At 33.2% G+C, this 20,913-nt stretch overlaps 3 protein-coding genes across 3 annotated transcripts in view; all 3 read right to left on the reverse strand.

Moving 5' to 3' along the window:
- LOC125868458 (acyl-CoA-binding domain-containing protein 4) overlaps window positions 1-6,029 on the reverse strand; it is a 13,661-nt gene extending 7,632 nt beyond the window's left edge. The window contains exons 1-8 of the mRNA XM_049549102.1: window positions 5,750-6,029; window positions 5,253-5,323; window positions 3,078-3,141; window positions 2,930-3,001; window positions 2,623-2,817; window positions 2,458-2,535; window positions 2,080-2,169; window positions 1,832-1,901 (exon numbers count right to left, since the gene is read on the reverse strand). Coding sequence (XP_049405059.1) covers window positions 1,832-1,901; window positions 2,080-2,169; window positions 2,458-2,535; window positions 2,623-2,817; window positions 2,930-3,001; window positions 3,078-3,141; window positions 5,253-5,323; window positions 5,750-5,911 — 802 coding nt within the window. The 5' untranslated portion in view covers window positions 5,912-6,029. The remainder of the gene's footprint in view (window positions 1-1,831; window positions 1,902-2,079; window positions 2,170-2,457; window positions 2,536-2,622; window positions 2,818-2,929; window positions 3,002-3,077; window positions 3,142-5,252; window positions 5,324-5,749) is intronic.
- Window positions 6,030-10,701: 4,672 nt separating this feature from the next.
- On the reverse strand, window positions 10,702-14,383 carry LOC125850984 (protein indeterminate-domain 12-like). The gene is made up of 3 exons (XM_049530792.1): window positions 13,996-14,383; window positions 12,035-12,431; window positions 10,702-11,579 (listed from the first exon to the last, which is right to left on the reverse strand). The coding sequence occupies exons 1-3, from the start codon at window positions 14,144-14,146 to the stop codon at window positions 10,841-10,843; spliced, it is 1,287 nt and encodes a 428-aa protein (XP_049386749.1). The 5' UTR covers window positions 14,147-14,383; the 3' UTR covers window positions 10,702-10,840.
- Window positions 14,384-18,638: 4,255 nt separating this feature from the next.
- LOC125853773 (probable methyltransferase At1g29790) lies at window positions 18,639-20,596 on the reverse strand. Its single transcript, XM_049533520.1, has one exon. The coding sequence runs from the start codon at window positions 20,206-20,208 to the stop codon at window positions 18,796-18,798; it is 1,413 nt and encodes a 470-aa protein (XP_049389477.1). The 5' UTR covers window positions 20,209-20,596; the 3' UTR covers window positions 18,639-18,795.
- Window positions 20,597-20,913: the final 317 nt, after the last annotated feature.

Consider the following 20,913-nt stretch of genomic DNA (forward strand, 5'->3'; position numbering starts at 1 on the left):
GAGGGTGGGGTAAAAAAATTAAAAATTGAAGTTGAAAATATTTTTTAAAAAAAAAGCTTTAAGTTTATTTTTTTCAACAACAAAAAATTGTAATTTGAAGTTGGAGGAGAGTTTTGAAAAATGTTTTCCTTAATTTTTGAAGGAAAGCCATTTTCCTTAAATTTGAGGAAAATGAGTTGATTTGGAAAACATTTTCCAAAACATTTTACCCAACCAAACATAAGAAAATTGGAAAACATTTTCCGGAAAATGTTTTCCTTCATACCAAACACACCCTTAATGTCAACTAACATGCTACCAAATAGAATAAATGGAGAAGTGCTATGTGATAGGAAGATACCAAAGTGGAAAGCAAGTTCCGCAGGACAACTGTGAAAGCAATGCTACAGCAAAATGAATGTTGCACCTTTTCAGGGCTCTCGTAAAAATGTGCATGCTAATATGGACATGAAGCCATACAAAATTAAAATTCATCACATATGACTGAGGATGCAAAGTCTGCACATAGCAGATAAAATAAGAGAAGCTGTCTTAGAGAATCTGTCATGTCAGATGTAGACTTCCAAATGCACCAGCCAATTGTTGCAAAACTATGATCATAGAAAGTGGTAACATGAAATGACATACACCTAAACTCCCAGGGAGAAAAGTTGTCTCAAAAGACGTACAATTTCTAAGGATCCATGCACCAAAAGCAGAAAATGATGAAGCAAATAATCCATATAGGCGAAACCAACTAGTTGGAAAAGACTTGGTAGATGTTACACTTACGTTAGAACCTGGTTACAGAAAATCTCGTCTTAAAGAACTCCCAATTAGTGACTATTGGAATGAAATGGGCTCGAACAGATCAGCAGAACAGATACAGAGGCATCATATAGCAGATGACAACTAGTTGAGGAATAGTTAGCTGTGGTACTTCTAACCAGTGGCGTAAACTGGGTGATGCCATAAAATGTGAGAGGCTTGTTGGTAGGTTAGATTCAGGAAGTCAGTAAAAACTTAAGATAATCTGGCATACTGTCCCTGTTTGCATCTTTTGGATAATCTAGTTAGAAAGGAATAAGAATGTTTTGGAAACCAAAAAAGTCATGTCTTTTGTAAGAAATAGATGTCTTCAGAATTTATTCTTTTGGTATAGGAGAGGCATGGTAGATAACATTTCTCAGTACTTGGAGTTTGTTGAGGCTCTGAGAATGTAGCAGCTTTGCTGTGTTTTTTGTATATTAAGTACCTCTGTGGTATGTGAAAAATGAAATCGCGTTACCTTTATCAGAAAAAAGTTAGCTGCTGTGCTTCTAGACCATCTAAGTATAAGAAACTTTTACAGAGTCACAGAGACAATTTAGATATAAAATTACATAAGACATTTTCCACTGCCTACAAGTTAAACAAAAAGGAGGGGCATAGGGGGGTGCATCTTGCATCACAAAACTGATTTACCAAGCGCATCATTCCAAAAAAAATTAAATAAAGAAAAGGATGGAGAGAGGGAGGAGCAATTTTCTCTCAGAGGTCCAGCAAAGAACTCAGAGGAAGTAGTTTGCGGGGTAATGAGAAACTCAAACATGCGACCTAAATTAGCAAAGTATAAGCACAAAAAATTGCTTCCTTTCTGCAGTAAGTTCGCTCTCGTACGCCAAGAAAAGAGAATGCACACAATTACAGTGAATATTGCCAACTGACAAATTAGCATGTCTTCCCGGTAGGATCAGACTTCAGATCAATTTTTAGGCTGCTAATATATAACTTGCCTCTAAAAATCATGGCATACACTGCTCTTGTACAATGTCAAAGCAAATGAAACCAATCTTAAACAAAATGAACGAACCTTGCATAGTTTCAGAAGGATCTTTTGTATGTCCACCAATTGAAATGAGCTTATTTCCTCCCCATGGTATCTATGAAACACAAAAAGGGAACCCCAAATAAAAAAGGAAAAGCAAAAAGAGAGAGAGAGGGAGAAAGCAACTTGATGAGCTAAGAGAAATTTCAAACTTAAATGAGCTGAATCCTTGCGCAAATACAGAGCATAAATGAGTGTGACCACCATTGGATTAAACCAATATCTGTACTAACCAGGGAGTGACCAGCAAAGGGAGCTACAGGCGCCTCACCAGATGTTTTAACTTCTACTTTCGACCATGTCCAACTTCTCAAATCCAAAGCCTGCAATGACCCTCAAACCTTATTAGAGAATTTGAGTACCCAGCTACCAAAGAAGAAAAGCTAGTTTTTATCAGGAAAGACGGAATCACAGAATAGAACAAGATATAAAAACGCAAACATATGCAGTTTTAAGACTAACAACAAGCTACAAGCACAACCACCAAAAGGTATAGCCAGAATATAGAAAATCTGCTGATTCATGATAAAAACTTGATAACTGATGATCAAGAAATCATCAATGATCTCCTAGAGATATCAAAGACCACCTTGGGCAGACAGTTTACCCACCTGGAGATCACTGAGGTAGCGTCCATTGTGGTTCCCCCCAAATATATACATCTTATCATCAATAACGGCTGCCCCATGCTGTGAAAGGAGATGAAGAATTTGAGGAAGGGAGCTTAAGAGAATTAAAATTAAATTTAAAACCAAAGAATGCAAAACAAATACTACCTCGTATCGAGATTTTGGCCGTGGACCAGATATAGGAGGTGAAACCCATTGGTCATACACACCAACTGCACCGGAGCCTTCTGATACAACATCTTTATCCTGAGGTTCTGACAAGATTCCATTTTCAGCAGGAATAGTTTTTATCTCAGGAAGAACATTTCCATTTTCAGTAACTGTCTCTGCTGTCGTCTCATTCTGCACAACGAAGAAATTGGGGACATCAAATAAAAGAAGGTCCAGATGCACGAAACAACAAGAAAACAGAAATGGTTGAAGAAGCTAATCGTATAAACTAATATACACTCACATTCTTTTCACCCTGTACTGCAGGCTCCGAAACAAAGTTTGAAGCCCTTGAATACCATCCTGGATCTTCCTCCTACCAAAACATGTTAACGTGTTCAATTCATACTCCTAAATTATCGAGAGTTGGGAAGAATTAGCTCTACACAAACCTCCAATATTTTCACAAAAAGACGCATTGCCTCTGTGGAAGCCATGTTTCCAAGCCCATTCCAGCTTCACAAATACCAAAAACTTTTAGTACACAGCTCAAGCCACATCACTGATATGGGAATACTTAGTATAGTAAGATAGGAAAGAACTGATCTGCACTGACCTCTAACATCATATGTAAAACAGAAGATCAAATAAAAGAAGAGAAGGAATGAGAGATCAACCAATCAAAGGTGGGACATACATTATCACTCAAAACTTCTAGCTAACTAGCTAATCCAACAGAAGAAATAAGTAACATTCAACGCAATAGCCTTAAAAGATGAAAAAAAGGAGGAAATAAAAAGGCTATTTGAGTACAGGTAATGTTTAAGCGTTCTCTTTGTTTTCATTGTATTCTTCTTTTTCTTCTTGAGTTTGTTGCATCTTCTTTTTTTTAATAATTGTTGTACCAGGTTTGATTGCAGGTACCTCGATCAATTCCACGGCATACCTGCTATCTACCACCAGCACAGGTACCAAGTAACTTTGTCCACCAAACAGATGAAAAGAAATCACCGAGTGTTTTTCTACAACTTCTATTTCTTTTCTTCCTCTTTTTTTTTTTTTTTTGAGGAAGTTCTTTTCTTCCTTTTTCTTGTTCCTTCGTCTACTTCTTTTTCTTGTTTTCCTTGGTTAATTAATTGAAAGTCAAAAATTGATTTTGATTTTAACAACATCAGAAAACCCAGTGTAATCCCACAAATGGGTTATGGGAGGGGGTGGGGATGTTGTGTATGCAGCCTTTCCCCTACATTGTGAAGGTAGAGATGTTGTTTCCGATGGACCCTCAGCTCAAGTAAAGCATATCAAAAACAAGTATGGAAAGGAAATACGACAGTAAGGAAGTTGTGCTAAAAATAAAGGAGAAGGGAACAGTGACTACAATAGATAATATGGTAACCGAATCAAAGTAAACAACAAGTAATAAAAAAAATATATATAACAGTGGAGAGTAATAATAACAATACTGAAAAGGAAAACTAGACGACACTCAACTACCTACCAACTTTCTATCCTAATCCTCGACTTCCATATCCTCCTATCTAGAGCCATGTACTTGGTAAGCTGAAGGTGTACATGTCGTGTCTAATCACCTCTTTCCAATACTTGTTATGCCTACCTTTAATTTAAATATTGTCATATTAATATAGTCACCAGTACATACTTGATGCTTAAATTAGTGCTTTTAGTAGCAGTCAAGAAAATTCATGTCATAATTTTTGTAAATTTGGTAAAAAAAAAATTATAACAAGGGAAACCCGCAGCCGCTACCCTTTGGGTGCGCACAGGATAAAACCCCCGCTCCTATGCAATAGCTCGCAAACCACATAGGAGAGGTAACCCGCACTAGGCAAGCCCGGTGCGACGAGCTCGACTCAGAAGGCAAACTCCTTGCAAGGGGTTTTGAACTTGAGACCTCCAACATGGAAGTCCCAAGCCCAAACCACTGGGCAACCCCGAAGGGTGTAAATCTGGTAAATTGTGTGGCTCACCTCGAGGAAGCATGGGCTTCACTTTTCTCTTTTTGCTTAAAAGCCGCATGGTCCTTGTCATTTATTCACGATTTTCACTAAATCATTACCATCATTGGTTTCATTCTCATTTCAGCGGTTAATTTCCATTTATCTCATCAGTTTGACCAACAATGGTTCAGTCAATAATTAGATCATTCAAATCGTCAAGCCCCATTAGCACTGAACTTTAGTCATCTGAACGTGTTAATCAGCCATGACTGACGGTAACCGATGCAACTCATAAGTACTTCAGCAATAGGGTCCACATATAGAAGAAGGGGGTTCAACACATTTCCCCTTTTTTGCACTGGTAACTATATAAATTTAATTAATACCTCTCTCTCTCTCTCTCTAATATATTATTTAAGTCTTTGGACAGATCCTTTAAAATACACTAATGGTAACAATTTATTGATTAGCAGACATATTGCAGAGAATAAACTGTCTAATCAGTTTTTGTTTCTTCACTGACAAGGTCACCCAAGAACCATCTTCTCGAGTTTAATTATAGAATCAAACTACAGGTTCTACAAAGAGATAAAGAACAACAAGCATCTATTCTTATCCTAGAATAACATTATCAGGCCATATGCAAATTATAGAGAAAGAAAAACAAACCTTGTCCATTTACTTTGTTCTACCGGACTCCAACTTCTAGGCTTAGGAATCTTACAAGGTCCTGCAGTTGCCTGCAATTAGAACGTCAAACAAAAATTACACCTTACAAAACAAGCTAGAGTTTTCGCATTCCACTAATTAGTATAAACAACACAAGCATTCAACTCAACCTTCCAATTTTCACGCTTTTGGCAATCTTAACTCCTAGACAGTCTTCTTTATCTTTACATGCATACATTCAATTCCTATACTTGATGTGATTTTAACATGAACCCTCTAGATCTACATGAATTTCAACCAAAACAATATTCCAAACACGCTTTCCAATTGAATTATCAACAAATCAAACGCTCATAGCATTACAAATGAAAATCACAAGTATAATTCACATAATGCAGCACTAGATCAAGCCATTTGAAGAACTCAAAGTACATAAATGATATCATGAATGCGTAGAGCATAAGAAGTAAATGAAACCGATAGAACATGTTGAGAACCTGCTGATAGAGGGCATATAGTAGAAGAGCAGCGTCGTTTGAGAATTTGGAGCTGACACCTTTTGTAGAGGAGTCGGAGGATCCATCAAACCCAGCATACGATGCCGCTGCATAGAATCGCTCCGGATACGCGAGGCCAGAGCTTACCCTCCCCATCGCCATTTCACTTCTCTCACTCACTCTGAAACGTTTGTGCGTTTTCTTCAGATCACAATTTCAGATCTTGATCAATGAATTGTACAAGAAAGTGAAGATTTGGAGTAATGGTTCTAATTTTTATTTTATTTTTTGGGTTTACCGTTTATATACCAGAAGATTAAAGGGTTGATTTAAATTGGAAATGGGGCAGACTTTTATCGACAGCGCTTTAGTGTGGTACCTTTTGGTTCATGAGTTGTACCTACCCTGATGGTTGGGATGCGGTTCGTAGAAAACCTGCACCTAAACTGAAAAATCAATCGAGCTGATCAGATAAATTGTTTTTTTAATCTACTTTTATTTTATTTAATATATAAAGGAAAAAAGGATAAATATACCATCGAACTATCGTAAATGATATGTGTATACTAGAGCTATCAATATGGGCTAGCCCACCCCATTCGGGCTAACCCATACAGGCTTTGACATTTTACGGGTCAGGCCAGGCTAGCCCATTTTTGGTGTGGGCCAGAAAACGGTCGGCCTAACCCACAAGTACGTGGGCTACAGGCTTGCCGGGCCAGCCCACTTTTTTAAAAGTTATATTTTTTTTTATAATTATTAAATTAAATTATAAATTATAATTTAAAAATATTATCATAAATATCGACAAAACAATATTACATGGTGTTAATGTTACTATTTGTTAATCAAATCCACAAATAAAATTATCTTTATAATATTTATTAAGTATTTTTTCAAGTAAAAGTATAAATATCTAAATAGAAATATTAATCTAACTGTTTCGCAATGATCACAATAAAACACAAAAAATATGACAATATTCCAACCATAAAAATGTAAAAAATAAACTCCTTAAAAAATCATGAAACTTATGGCGTATCTAACACTTCATGAAACCTATGGCGTATCTAACAACTTCATGATTATCTTCATCAAGCATATCTGAATCAACTTGTGGGAAGGTTGTCTTAACATCTACATTTTCATGTGCAATTTATATGAGGTTTCAATTAGTTAAATATTAAAAAATAACTAAATTGAGAATTATAATATTTAAATGTACACAAAAATATATTACCAGTTTGAGAAAAACCATGTAACCAGTTTCGAGTAGCAACAAGTGTTTGGACATTTTCATGGTGGATGCAATTACTATACTTAGTGATTTCCTAAAAAACTTTAAATAGATTTTGAGTTTGGATCTCTTTAATTTTAAATTTTAATATTATATTATATTTTTTAATTAATTTGTATTAGCCCACGGGCCGGCCCTACTTATATTTCTCAGGCCCCACGAATCAGCAGGTTTATTCAGGCGGGGCTAAAAAATCCTTTTTTTAAATGGGCTCTAAAATTTTTAGACCAGCCCTATTAAATCCCGGGTTAGGCCAGGCCGGCCCAATAGGCCTAGCCCATATTGACGGCTCTAATGTATACCCTTCGTTATACTTTACGTATGTATATACCCTTGCCGTCAATTTTTTAGGCTGTGTATACCCCTCAACCCAAACGGAGGGACACGTGGCATCATCCTAGGCATTCATCCGATTTTAATTTATTTACCTAAAAATAAAATTACCCACTCAACTATCTATTTCTAAGATCCAATTAAGACCCGAATTAAAAATATGTTCCCAAAATCTCCAGATAGCAGCCTCCAAATTCGTTAATATGCCAGTGTTTGAGATTATTATTCTACTGTGTGATCCAACTGAAGATTTTAACCTCAAATGCATTGTTCTCCACCCTTCAAAACATTTGTCATCCACCTTTAATCTATGCATTATTCTCCGTTGTTGCAATTTTGTGGGAAATTGGTTTTGTTCTCCAGTATTGCAATTTGTGGGACATTTAATTTCTTATGGATCGTTCTCCACCCTCTAATCTAAGTTTTCCAAAAGAAAAATTGAATCAGTGGTATCGTTCATTAATATATTTAGTAGCCGGCGACGGAGCTCCGACATGTCGACGGAGCTAATGCAAAAAGAGGTGTCACCCCATCGCTATCATAATTCATCAAAAAGACCTAAAAGACACAGTAGAACACAGCCAAATTGGATTTGAAGGCAGCGCCACCCTTGATGGTTCTCAGTCACGACATCGCTGCCGCATCATGCCACCAAAATGATAATTGAAAATGCAATCCCGTGGGAAATCATCTCAGCAACACTATACGTTAAAAGCCTCAATTGAATCACAACAGGGCTCAACGAATTTGGAAATTAGGATTTGATGTTTAAGTTGGGTTTGATGTTTAATTCGGGTCTTAATTTGATCTTAGAAATGGATAGTTGAGTGGATAATTTTTTTTTAGGTAAATAAATTAAAATCAGATGAATGTCTATAATGATGCCTCGTGTCCCTCCGTTTGGGTTGAGGATAAACACATCCTAAAAAATTGACGACAAGGGTATATACATACGTAAAGTATAACGAAGAGTATACACATACCATTTATAATAGTTCAGGGGTATATTTATCCTCTTTCCCATATATAAAATAAGAAATTTATAATAATATTTGATTTAGTTTCATATGAAACGAAAACATTAAACACAATCGAACCAAAAGAAAGAAAAGATTTGTATCATTTATATTGCCTTGTAATATGTTCATAGAAATGTTTTTTTTTTAAAATTACATAGTTCTTTTTCAATAAGTATTAACCTAAATAATTGTCCGTCCAAAAAAAGTACTTCCTCCGTCTCTATTTAGTTGTCTACTTTAGAAATGACACACATATTAAGACAACAATGATTAGCATAGTGAAGTTACAATTTTGCCCTTATTAATTATGATTTCAAAATAAATTTATTCAAGATAATTAATCAATGTTGGAGGAAGTTTAAATTTTCAAGAAGTTTAAATGAGGGTATAATAGGAATTTTGTTTTTGTCCTTTCTTGATTTGTCAAAATGGACAAGTAAATAGGGACATCTAAAAGAGAAAATATGGACAAGGAAATAGGGACGGAGGGAGTACTATCTATCTGACAAATACATAATATGTCTACATTAGCTAAGGCAAGAAATAGTTTTGGTCAAACACAAACATGGAATTTTTTTCTTTTGGGCCTCAAAGTTATTCATCAGACGGCCCAAAATTTTCATTGTTGGCCTTTCGGCCCTTTGTGTACTTGTGGATTGTGGTGGCTTTGTCAATGAGTCCTTTGCAGAGTAATATTTTAGATGTTGTTCAACTAAATTTTTTTTTTTAGAAAGTCACTCTATCGAGTTATTTTCTTATAAAGTTACTCAACTATGATATCTTCTCTCAGAAAGTCACTCAACTATTCATTTTTCTCTCAAAAAGTCACTCAGTTATTCATTTTTCTCTCAGAAAGTCACTCAACTTAGAAAGTCACTCAAACTTATTTAATTGAATTTTTCATTAAAAATTGTTTACATGAAATTCTTCTATTTAAAAATAGAACTAGTAAAAAATAGAATAATAATAATATTGTTATTATTTTATTTTTATTAGTCATTAACCTAAATTTAGTTGTATTTTTTCTACAACTGAACAATACAGAAAATGAACCTTAGTGTTTTTTAAAAGCAATAAGTTAAATGATCCCTCTTTAATTCCCATGCTAACGGAAAATTTAAAATTAACTTTAAAAAATAAATACACAAAATCCAGTTAAAAACAATTTGGAAAGACACCAAATTTTGATAGCAGAAGGTCTTGTTAGTCGACTTAAACCTATTTTTATTAAAATTCTACTTTTGTTAGGATATTTTCCTATTTTTTTATTTTAAATAAAAATTTCATAACAATAAATTTTAATGAAAAAATTACTTAAATATGTTGGGTGACTTTGTAAATAATATATTCATAGTTTAGTGACTTTAAGATTATAAAAGAAAGTTAAGTGACTTTCTAAGAGAAAAACCCATAGTTGAGTGACTTTGTGAGAGAAAAACTCATAGTTAAGTAACTTTGAGGTTATCAAAGAAAGTTGAGTGACATTCCGAGAAAAGAACTCATAGTTGAGTGACTTTCTGAGAAAAAAAACATTTAGTTGAGCGACCATCTGAGATATTATCTTGTCATTTGCACGAATCCTGTTATTTTGAGGTGATTTTTTTTTTGTCACTCAAATTAGTAGTTTTTTAAAAAATAATTTTGTCAATACTTTAAGTAACAAACATGATTGAATATATCCTTGAGTTTGGGAAAAAAATTTGTTAGACAAAAGTTTATATTTGTGTATCATAATATAATACAAATCATGCTTTATAACTCCTATTGAACTATATGGTGTTAGCAGCATAAGTTCAGGTATAACCCACAAGCTATACCTTAGTTCATACGGAACTTATAATGATAGAGACATAAGTTTAGTTTCAAAATGTTATGCCTTAAGAAGTTCATAATTCACGGCCAAAGGACGGAGCCAAACTGGGGCTAGGGAGGTCATCCGAACTCTTTCGGTGGAAAATTACATTATTTATATATGGTGATATTTTTTTATGCATGTATAGTAGTTGTTGAACCTTCTTTGGCTAGTTCATGTGTTTACTTCTTCATCTTTTGAATCCCTTGAAGATCTTGATTCTGCCACTGACCACGATATAACTTAATTCATACCGAACTAATGCAAGGCGATAAAAACACAAGTTCATTTTCAAACTATGCCTTAAGACATATGTCTTATTCCTACAAAAGTTTTTTCAGACTTATGTCTTGCAAGTTGCAAATAAGATACCACACAATTAATGTCGTCTATCAAATGCTGCTAATTTCTTTCAAAGTGTATATGCTACAGATTCATGTGAACTAGTAACTTTAGTCGAAATTTTATATTTTCATTAAGAAATTCACTGAATATGTACAAATTATTAATTTAGAGTTCAATAATGAAAAAAAAAATGAATCCCAAGTCTATAAACTTCAAATTGTAATTCCGCCTATTCAGTAATTCTTTCAATCATCCCATATGGAGTTCACTCCTTGAATACTTTGGTGACTAACTTCTTGCTGTTCGAATCTCATTTCTTGTTGCTGCTGATGCATTTCATGTAAATTCCCCTGTCTCATTCCTCCTATCCCAAGAAAATCAAGAGTCAAACTCTCCTCATTACTATGGCCAGCTTCCTTATTCAATATCCTCTGTTTTTCATTAAACAAACCAGTATTACTATTATTATTATTATTATTATTATTATTATACCACCCATGCTCATTCTGCAGTACTCTTGAAGACTTGTGATGATCATCGCCGCTATTTTGTAACATAGATCCACCAAATCCCTGCAATATGCTGCCTATTTCTGTTTGATTTTGATCATGATCATGATCACTTTGAATTGGAATTTGAACTCCATTAAACAGAGTAGAGTTCATGTTATTGCTCACTGTTACACCCATTTGAGCTGCTTGTTGTAACAATGCTGTTGCAGATGACATATTCGACGAATTTGTGCCTAGCTGATTAAATCCAGAAGAAGAGGAAAACATGCTTCCTGCCATGTTTAAGGGTATTGAAGGAATTTTCATGTTTGAATTTCTGATTTGTGGCAAGTTCAACATGTGAGTAGTTGAAATAAGTTCAGGGGCTAATTGGGTGCTGCCTGCAGTGCCAGTGGCTAAAACTTGGTTTACTTTGTTGTTTTCTTCAGCTAGAGCATCACAAAAGGCTCTATGAGTCACAAAGCTATCCCTCCTGCATAATAAAATAGTCAATTACATGTAGTGACCAAACTAGAAATTAAAAATTAATTTAGGACGGCCTTAATAAGATTAATTAGTCTACTATAGGTTTAATATTTAAGATGTCAATTGTTTGCAGTTATGACCAAAGAAAATAGTAATGTTAAATGTACAAATATCGAAGTCTTCCTTTGTAAAAGAAGTAGTTACTTTAGTGTCGATGACACTTGAAATTAAAGTAATGTTGACATGCATGATATTATATATATAAAGGGTCGTACATCTTTTCTAGGTCTGTATACTTTTCAATAGTCACATAATTCAACATCATAGCCTACTCTCTTTAATAGTCAGATAATTCAACATTATACATGAATTTAAATTAAGTAAATCAATTTATACGTTGACAATTTAAATTTTTAGATAAGATGATCACGTGAATTCAGTAAGTAAATTATTAGTATTAACCTGGAGAAGATGGTACCACAGTCACATTTATACTCCTTTGTGCCACAAGTTTTCGAATGAGCTTTCCAGTCAGATTGCACTGCATATTTTTTAGAGCACTTTTCACATTTCCATTTTTTTTCACCATGTTTACGAGAAAAATGTTTCTTAATCCCCGTAAGATCTCCAAGAGCACGAGCAGGATTATGGTGAATACACGAACTTTCTGGGCAAATATAAACGCGTTTTTTAATCTCATTGCTTGTTTTTTGCTTTAGTTTCCATGGTAAATTGTGTCCTCTCCTGTGTAGTTGAAGATTTTGTTCCCTTTGGAAGCCTTTATTGCATACTTCACAGATGAACCTGTTTGTTGCCATTAGAGTTTTTGGTGATAACGCAATAACTTCAGCACTAGGATCTGCACATGTCAGGCTTTATCAATATATGATGATGGCTTTAGTAAATAGAATCAAATATGAAAAATTAGCTAATGAAAACATAATCCATCCAACTTTGTTCATTATTGACCCACTATGACCCATGAAAAATAATCTTGTCAAAGTATTTTCAAAAATATATTTTTTATTTGATATGTTATGTATATAGCCATAATAACAATAATAATAAAAAAATATTAGGTACTAAAAAATAATTTAAAAAAGCAATAAAATTGTAAAATGGATTGAGTTACAGTCCATTCTTTAGTTTATTTCAGTCCAATTCATTTAAGCCCATGTAATTTTAGGGCGGATCAATAACTCATACCTATTTATTAATTCAATTTATTTTGACTCGCTCAAATTCTGACTCATCCCTCTATGCAAATCAAACAACATAACTTTAATTTTAAATGATGTAACATTAGGAGTATATAGTTGTAACATTAGGAATTTATATTCCTTGTGCCCATTTTTTTAAGTATTTGGTAAAATGCTTTATATATGAATTAAGTAACATTAGGAAAATATAGTCGTAAAATAAAAGGATGACTTCCGTGTATGAACGATTTTTATTTTTTTGGATAATATCAACAATAAGAAAATAACTTTATAATATAAAAAATTGAATTGAAGAGAAAATGCAGACATGTCATACATATAATTAATATTATTAATATCCATGCATGCAAATGAAACATATGTAAAGTTCCTTTCATGAAACAGTTAAAAAAACAAAAAGAAAAGAAGTAATATGAATATGCCAACATATCTACGCAGCATGCAACAGTTTACTCCAATTATTGAACCAATAATTGAAGTATTCAAACCTTCAACTACCTACACATACTTATCACTTTCCAATCTCGTTTTAATTAATTAATTAATTAATTCTTTACACAATTAGTATACCACTAAAAAAAGTATTAAAGAAAACAAAATGGGTAAAATCCAAATTCTTTTCTGCATGAATATTTGTCGTCAAACAAAAATTGAATTTTCTTGCCGGCCATATATTTATACATTAGAGCATGATCCAAGTACTGTATGACTAGATAATTTATAACAATAACAATATGTTCAGTATAATTTGATAAATAAAGTATGGGGAGAGTTGTGTAATCTTATCTTTATCATAATAAAATATTCAGTATAATTTGATAAATAGAATATGAGGAAGGTTGTGTAACCTTATCTTTATCTTTGTAAGGTAGAGTGATCCAAGGTACTGTATGATTAGCTAATTTGTGACCCAAAATTAATCTGACAATCTATTATTGTCTTTTCATTTTAATTTATGTGACAGGTATTTGTCTGTGAACAAAGTTTAAACAAGAACAAAATGAGATAGAATCCTCATAAAAGATACTTTTTAATTTGGAACAAACTAAAAGAGAAAGCACGTTATATAAATTGAGACATGAGGAGTAATTAGATCGAACCATCATAATCTTGAAACTACTATGGATGAAAAATAGGAAAATGTATAGTAAATTAAAACTACAGCTAGCACAATTAAAGTGAAAATTAAGGAATTAAATTTACCAGGATTTCCAGGTAATTTTCTTCTTTTCTTATTATTAGGAAGAGTTTGTTCTTGATGAGCACTAGATCCATCACTTGTACTTGACAACACATTAGGAGTTTCATCTGCTTCTTCACTACTATTCCCAGAAGAGAGGTTTGAGTTTGACATTGAAAGAATAAATAATAATGAAAGCAAAAGGCTAAATATAGATTGATGAGGCTTATCTATTTCTTATATATCTTGAGGTTTTAGAAACTAACAAAACTTAGGATTTGCTGTTTAGAAGAAGAGAAAGACAAGAACCAGAAAATTCTCCCTGATTTCTGGTAATTAAAGAAAGAGAGGAGAGATGTTTTTTTTTTATGGGTGGGAGGGTGGGTGGGGGTGAGGGGGGGGGGGTTGATGTTACAAGATGGACAAAAAAAAATTGTAATTTGGCTAACTTACTTGTATGGTTTAATGGTACTATGCAATATATAGTGTATTTGTGTATATGAAAACATGTGAATTAAACCTTAGGGTTTGTGATAATTTTGGAATTGCCATTTTGTTTTCTTTGTCTAAATTTATTTTATTAGTACTACTTTTTTTTTCTTTGCCTTTCTCATAGGTAACTATCTAGTCTATTCATAGTTTGATTGTGACTTGTAAAAACAAAGGCAAGTAGTTAGAATCTTTGAATTTAGATAAACAAATAAGGATTTTTATATATAGAAGCTACTCCCTTGGGAATGATAGTATAACTTTGGATATAAACTGCTTCTTTATCTAATTGTATTAGTTAGAAATAAAAATTAAAAAAAGCTCTTACCATGGATTAACCCNNCCCCCCCCCCCCCCCCTCTCCTCCATGGTAAAATTATTTGGCAAGTCCATCTAAGTTTAATTTGTGCAGATTAATAATTCGTCTATTTATATTAATTCTTGGTTCATCACGATTAATTAGTCTAAGACCACGTCACAGAAGGGGCTCGACTTTCATCAAAAAAAAGTTAATAACTTCTACAATCTAATTGACCTATTCAATTTAGTCCATCTAACAATTGGATCTATTTGAGCGAGATATAAATTGAATTGGGTAATTAAATAAGAGTAATACTATAACAAAGAAGTTAAAACTAGGTAAAGATTAGATGGGCTTCTAACCAAATAAATAACCAATCAATTTTAAAACTCAATTCATTTTAATTCGTTCAAATTCGATCCACCTAACACATTTTACAACCAATATGTCTAAGAAAAACTGTATAATTATGAAAGAAAGATAGAGATGACTAAAAATAGGGTTTGAATTTAAGTATTCAACACAAAGTTACTCCATGCCCTCAAACTATACGAGGAAAAGAAAACATATGCTGTTTCTTGTCATATTCAAAACTTATGGGACCATGAATTTTAGAAAAGATAAGTTATAGGGGTGTTTAATTAAACCTGACAACTTTTCGGATATTGCTTGGCGGGCGGGCCTTTTTTCTATATTTGCCGGTTTGTCCTTTTCTGATAGTGGTCTAACGAAAGTAGTGTATTTTCTGATTTGTCCCTGTAGTTATTGCCAAACTACCGTATTACCACGATAAGGCCTGCAAAGGTTCGTATGAAATGACCAAAAGATCCTCAGTCCTCGCTTTGTCAAGGTTAGGCGTTGACTCAAATCCTGACTCGACATCCTGTGTTTCGTCCATTTTAATTTTGAAAAATTGTATGAAATAACAAACTATTAATTCAAATTAAATGTAATAGCTATAGTTTATTTTATTTGTAATTCGCAATAAATATTTTATTTTTTTGTCATATGGTTTGGTATATAATTAACCATTTTCGGTATACAATTACCCATTCGGTATATAAATGCATAAAATGTGTTTGTGTTTGTATAAAACGAGAGAAAAGTGTACATACAAATACAAATACGTATATTTTCATCCTATACACTTATAATTATACAAACACAGATCTTATTATACAAATTATAATGTATAAATGAATTTATACAAAACTGAACAATTTGTATAAAATTGGATGTATCTAACGAATTATACAAATTAAAAGCTCCATAGCAAACATAAAATTTTCTATGGAGCGCAATTATGTAAACTATAACTATAACATACAAATATATTTTTATCTTTGCTATATGTGAAAGTTGTTCTAATTTGCCGAATTTTACACAAATTCATAGTGTTGAACGTTAATTACATCTTATCACTATTTTTTTCCAAACTACAAAAATATCTTAAATTTGATGGAGTCCGGATACATCCCAAAACGTATTGATACATTGCGTCTCAATTTTAGATACATCTCTCAACGTCCCGATACATCACGTCTCGATTTCGGATACATCGCTCAACGTCCCGATACATCACGCCTTGGTTTCGAAGACATCACTCAACGTCCCAATATATCGCGGTGATGTATCCAATCGATACATCACGTAAAGAGATGTATCCGAGAATAACAGAGAGCATATATTTTTGTAATTTTTTCAAATGGTAGAATTTTTTTTTAAAAAAAAGGTAAGATAAGTTGTGTATTTAGGTAATTTTTTCTACAATTTAAGTATCTTAATTTAATCAGATATAATATTTAAATTTTATGATTTAACTATATATAATATGAGTATTAAAATATTATTTAATTTATAATCTTAAATTTATCATATTAAATAAGAATTCAGTTCATTCAATCAACTAAAATCGAAGATATGATTTCTCATGTTTTGGACTTTTGGTATATATGTACTTATCATGAATATAAACTACTCGTATCATTCATCTATTAAAATATTTATACGTGAAAATTTTACTGTGATATGGGACAATAATTCACTTTCTTTAATTAAACAACGTTACTTTCATATATGCGTTCAAACTTGCCAAACTTTAATTAATTAAAACAATAGACACATCACTCTTACATAATTTCAATATAGAAAAATACAAAATTAAAGCAAGGCTTGACGCCTTCTTGAAAAGTTGATTAATACTTCTATTAAACTACTAATAATTTATAGGATCAATGTTGTTGAAGTGTTTTTGCCATCAATTTCCATGAATTATTAGTACAAGATGAACAACTTAACTTGAATAGGTCAAACAATTCAGTAGTAAGAGCCTTAAATCTTAATAATGAGCTCTGGGGTAACTAGGAATATTTTGGACATGAGTATGAAATGTGGAGGTTAAATTGAATTCAAGAGGGTTGATATGAACCGAGTCAATAAATGAGCGAGTCAGTATTAAACTGTTTTCTGACTACTTGAAATGTAATGAGTTGGGTCGATATGAGCTAAATAATGAGTCATAGCATAAACCGCTCAACTCTTATTAATTATTTTTTTAAAAAAAATTATTCAAGTACCTAAATTATTATTATTTTGTTTATTATGATTATATATAAAATGTCAAATCGAAAATGATTTCCTAAAAAATGAAATTGACAATTCTTTTCATAGATCAATTTGAATTACATATCAATTACACTTTTAGAGGTACAAAAGTGAATGAATCAAAATGACTTGAATTAATATATAGACCGATCAATAACCTTCCAATTCAAACGAATTGTCGATACACACTATTGGTACAGATATATGCAATCATGCACATGATGACTATATTAACTTCTTTATTTTCTCAAAAGAAAGAAGAAAAAAAAGACAAAGTGCTTATCGGTATGTCATAGACAATTTGAATTTTGCTATGATTGGTCATTATAATGATTTCTATTTCAAAATTAATTAAAGCAATTGAAATGTCAGTGTATGTGAGTCCAATAACAAGCATCTTTAATTTGGATGTTGCTGTCTGAGTCCCTTAAAATATTTCTCGTGCTTTAATTTAAGGATTTGTATTTGACTTTTGACTACTACAGTTTATGTCCATCTCCTCTGTATTATAACAAAAAAAAAAACATTGAAATTATTTATTATATTTCAACAATAGATAAAGGGATTAACATTTGGCATGGCTCCTTAGCTCTTTACTTTAGTACATCGCCCACCCCACCCCCCACCTCCTAAAGTATGCTGTTTGATTTGACATTATCTTGGGGTGGGGCCCTTCTTCGGATCATGCTAACGCTGGATGATGCTTTATGCATTAGGTTGCCTTATACATAGCTGGTCGATTTCCTGATAGAAACTAGGAAATTACCCCCAATGACCTTCAAAATTGGTGGTCTTGAACTTGAGTCTCATTTGTCTCATGGGCAAATCTTAAAAGTCAAAAGTTGTTAAGCTTAAAGTTTTGCCCATGATGCAAGCGAGGATACCCACCTCCAAGGTCATTCTTATAAATCACGTTTGAAACTGACCCCCATAGAAGACAAGCATAACTCTTGGATTAGTACCCAGTCTTTAGATAACATGTACAAAGTGAGCCCCTCTATTTTAGTGCAGAAACTGCAAACTATAGAAAGGTCAAACTGTTGTGGGTAAATAAGAGTTCAACTGCAAAATGCAATTGTTAGCCTGGTGTTTAAGCAATGTAGCTGTGTTATAAGCAGAAGTATCATTTGTTTGTCTCGCTGAATTGTGATATAATAACATTCAAATGGTTAATGTACAAAGAAATATGCATTTTATGACAACGGAGACTGAATCTTTAAATAACAAAGAGAATTCCAACCACAAATTTCTTACAGGTTTGCAGACACAAGATAAATGTTGCAGATAAATCCTATGAATACCATGTGAAGTATAACAAAGAGAACCACAAGTTTCTTACAGTTTGCAGACACTAGAACAAATGTTGCAGATAAATCCTATGAATATTATGTCAGTATAACAAAGACATGAGCTCTAATGCTTCGTATGATCATAAAGATCGAGCAGGCTTTTCTAATAATGCAGAAAGATATACTTCATCCTTGGCCTTGGGAGCAATAGACCACTTATGCTTTTTGTACCTGAACTGCAGAAACATGTACATAAAGTCATCCAGATCAGTCCTATTACAAAAGAATCGATCAATCCACAATAAGCCTCCTGGTCTCAAAATGCGATCCCAGTCAAATAGGATAAAGTCTAACAGCTGTAGATCGATCCAACCATCCATAAATCCAGCAGTGTGGATCAAATCCATAGTGTTATCGAAGAATGGAAGCCTTTGATTCAGTGTTACATATAATGGAATCAAACCCCTAAGTGCTATCGTCTCGCTGAAAGGAGCTCCAAGATTCAGTGCAGTCGTAATGATTGTCACATTCTGCCCTCTCATTCTTGCAGCAAAAGTCCCCGTTCCAATGCCAAAATCCAGACCAATTCTGATCTCCCCTGGCTTAACTGCCAATACATCTTTGATCAAGAAATCCACAGGAAGTGAAGAATTTGTTACCCATTTTATCTCTTCTTTATCCATTTCAAAACATCCGGTGCACTTAGTGTAACCTCTTTTAGGATTCTTACTCGATAAACACTCGTAGTTCCTGCAAAGGTAATTGCTCCACCTAACATTTCTCCCATCTGGGATCCTCCATAAGGACTCGTTAATTGGATAAGGCTTCTGATAGAGCTTAGAGGCCCTTGTCAAACACCTTCTCCTTGGCAAAGGATCACAACCATTAATCATAAGCTTCTGAGCAATGTTCCAATCATCTTTACAATAAGATCCAATATCATAATCCATATATTCCTCCAATTCTTTCTTCATCGACGCACAAGCATGCCCTATCGTGTTATAAATCATCTGTGTTCCAAAAATATTAACCTTCTTATGTCTATTCTCCTTCGGGGTAATATACTTTCGAATCTCCTCAATCACAAAATTATTAATCAAGGGATGTTCCTTAATAGTCACATTCCCAATTCCTTCAACTCTAGGCATCCTAATTTGCCTAAGGGCAATATGAGCAGAGTATAAAGGCTTAATCACCTCTTCTTCCAAGAACTTCTTGTATTCCAATTTGGGAATACTCCCTTTTTCTAACTCATTTTTGTTCTTCTCCATCTCTTGTACAATCAATTCAATCTTATCTTGCAAACTTTCCATCTTATCGAGCACTTCATCAACGCGAGAACTCAGTGCTTTTACATCAAAACTATCATAAACATCCTTCACACCATAAAAATGGCGACATATATCCTCATCATGTAAGAAAAACCCAGCAGAATAAAACCTAAACAAACTCGAAAGGCTTACGAGTATAACAAGTGAACCTAGCACAAGCTGAATGCAACCCATTACTCTTCCTAATCTACATTTTCTAAAACAAAAGATGGACTCACCCATTCTCAATCAATACTAAAATTCCAACAATTCTATCCTAAGATTTCCCAATCATCAAAAACAGAACAAAGATTCAATATAAACATTTGCCCACATAAATAGAATTCATATAATCAACTAAGAAGCAGATCGAGTACCATTAATTAATTACCTGGTTTTAGCACCAAGAATGTGTAAAATTGGACGACAACAACAACTACGCCTTAGTTTCAAACAAGTTGGGTCAACAAGGTATAAAATTGATCTAAAACTTCAAATAAAATGGTGTACATTAGCTTAAAAGTTAGCATTAAAAATTGCTTGAAACAAATACCAATTGATCTAAAGAGCTGGAAAATCGTGAATTCTAAGCTTATAACACATATGGGCATGTTCATGAACTTGGATAAAGGGCAAATGGGTGTTAAATTAATATATAACTTGAGATAATCAACTGAGATAGAGTAATTACTACACATTTCTCTAGGATATACAAAATTTATTATAATTATGTGAGATAAATAGATGTTAACGTTGACTTTGAGGGGGTGGGTGGGCTTGACCGTTAAAGTTCCATTTGGTTTAAAATTTAGGTTTTGGCCGTTGAATTATTTATTTCTAGCGCTATGACAAAGGGATCACAATGTATAGAATTAGTGGGATATTGGCAAACTTAAATTGCTGTCCATGTATCGTTTACATGACCATATCCATGGGTCGGGGCGGGGA

Source organism: Solanum stenotomum, chromosome 1 (assembly GCF_019186545.1).
Source record: "Solanum stenotomum isolate F172 chromosome 1, ASM1918654v1, whole genome shotgun sequence".
Lineage (NCBI taxonomy): Eukaryota > Viridiplantae > Streptophyta > Magnoliopsida > Solanales > Solanaceae > Solanum > Solanum stenotomum.

What these genes read in the sequence shown, in the direction of transcription:
- LOC125850984 (XM_049530792.1), bottom strand. Translation starts at nt 14,146, where the DNA reads ATGTCAAACTCAAACCTCTCTTCTGGGAATAGTAGTGAAGAAGCAGAT. An exon ending in AAAATTACCTGGAAATCCTG is followed by an intron (nt 12,432 to 13,995) that starts GTAAATTTAATT and finishes TGACATGTGCAG; the next exon opens with ATCCTAGTGCTGAAGTTATT. An exon ending in TGTGGTACCATCTTCTCCAG is followed by an intron (nt 11,580 to 12,034) that starts GTTAATACTAAT and finishes TTTATTATGCAG; the next exon opens with GAGGGATAGCTTTGTGACTC.
- LOC125853773 (XM_049533520.1), bottom strand. Translation starts at nt 20,208, where the DNA reads ATGGGTGAGTCCATCTTTTGTTTTAGAAAATGTAGATTAGGAAGAGTA.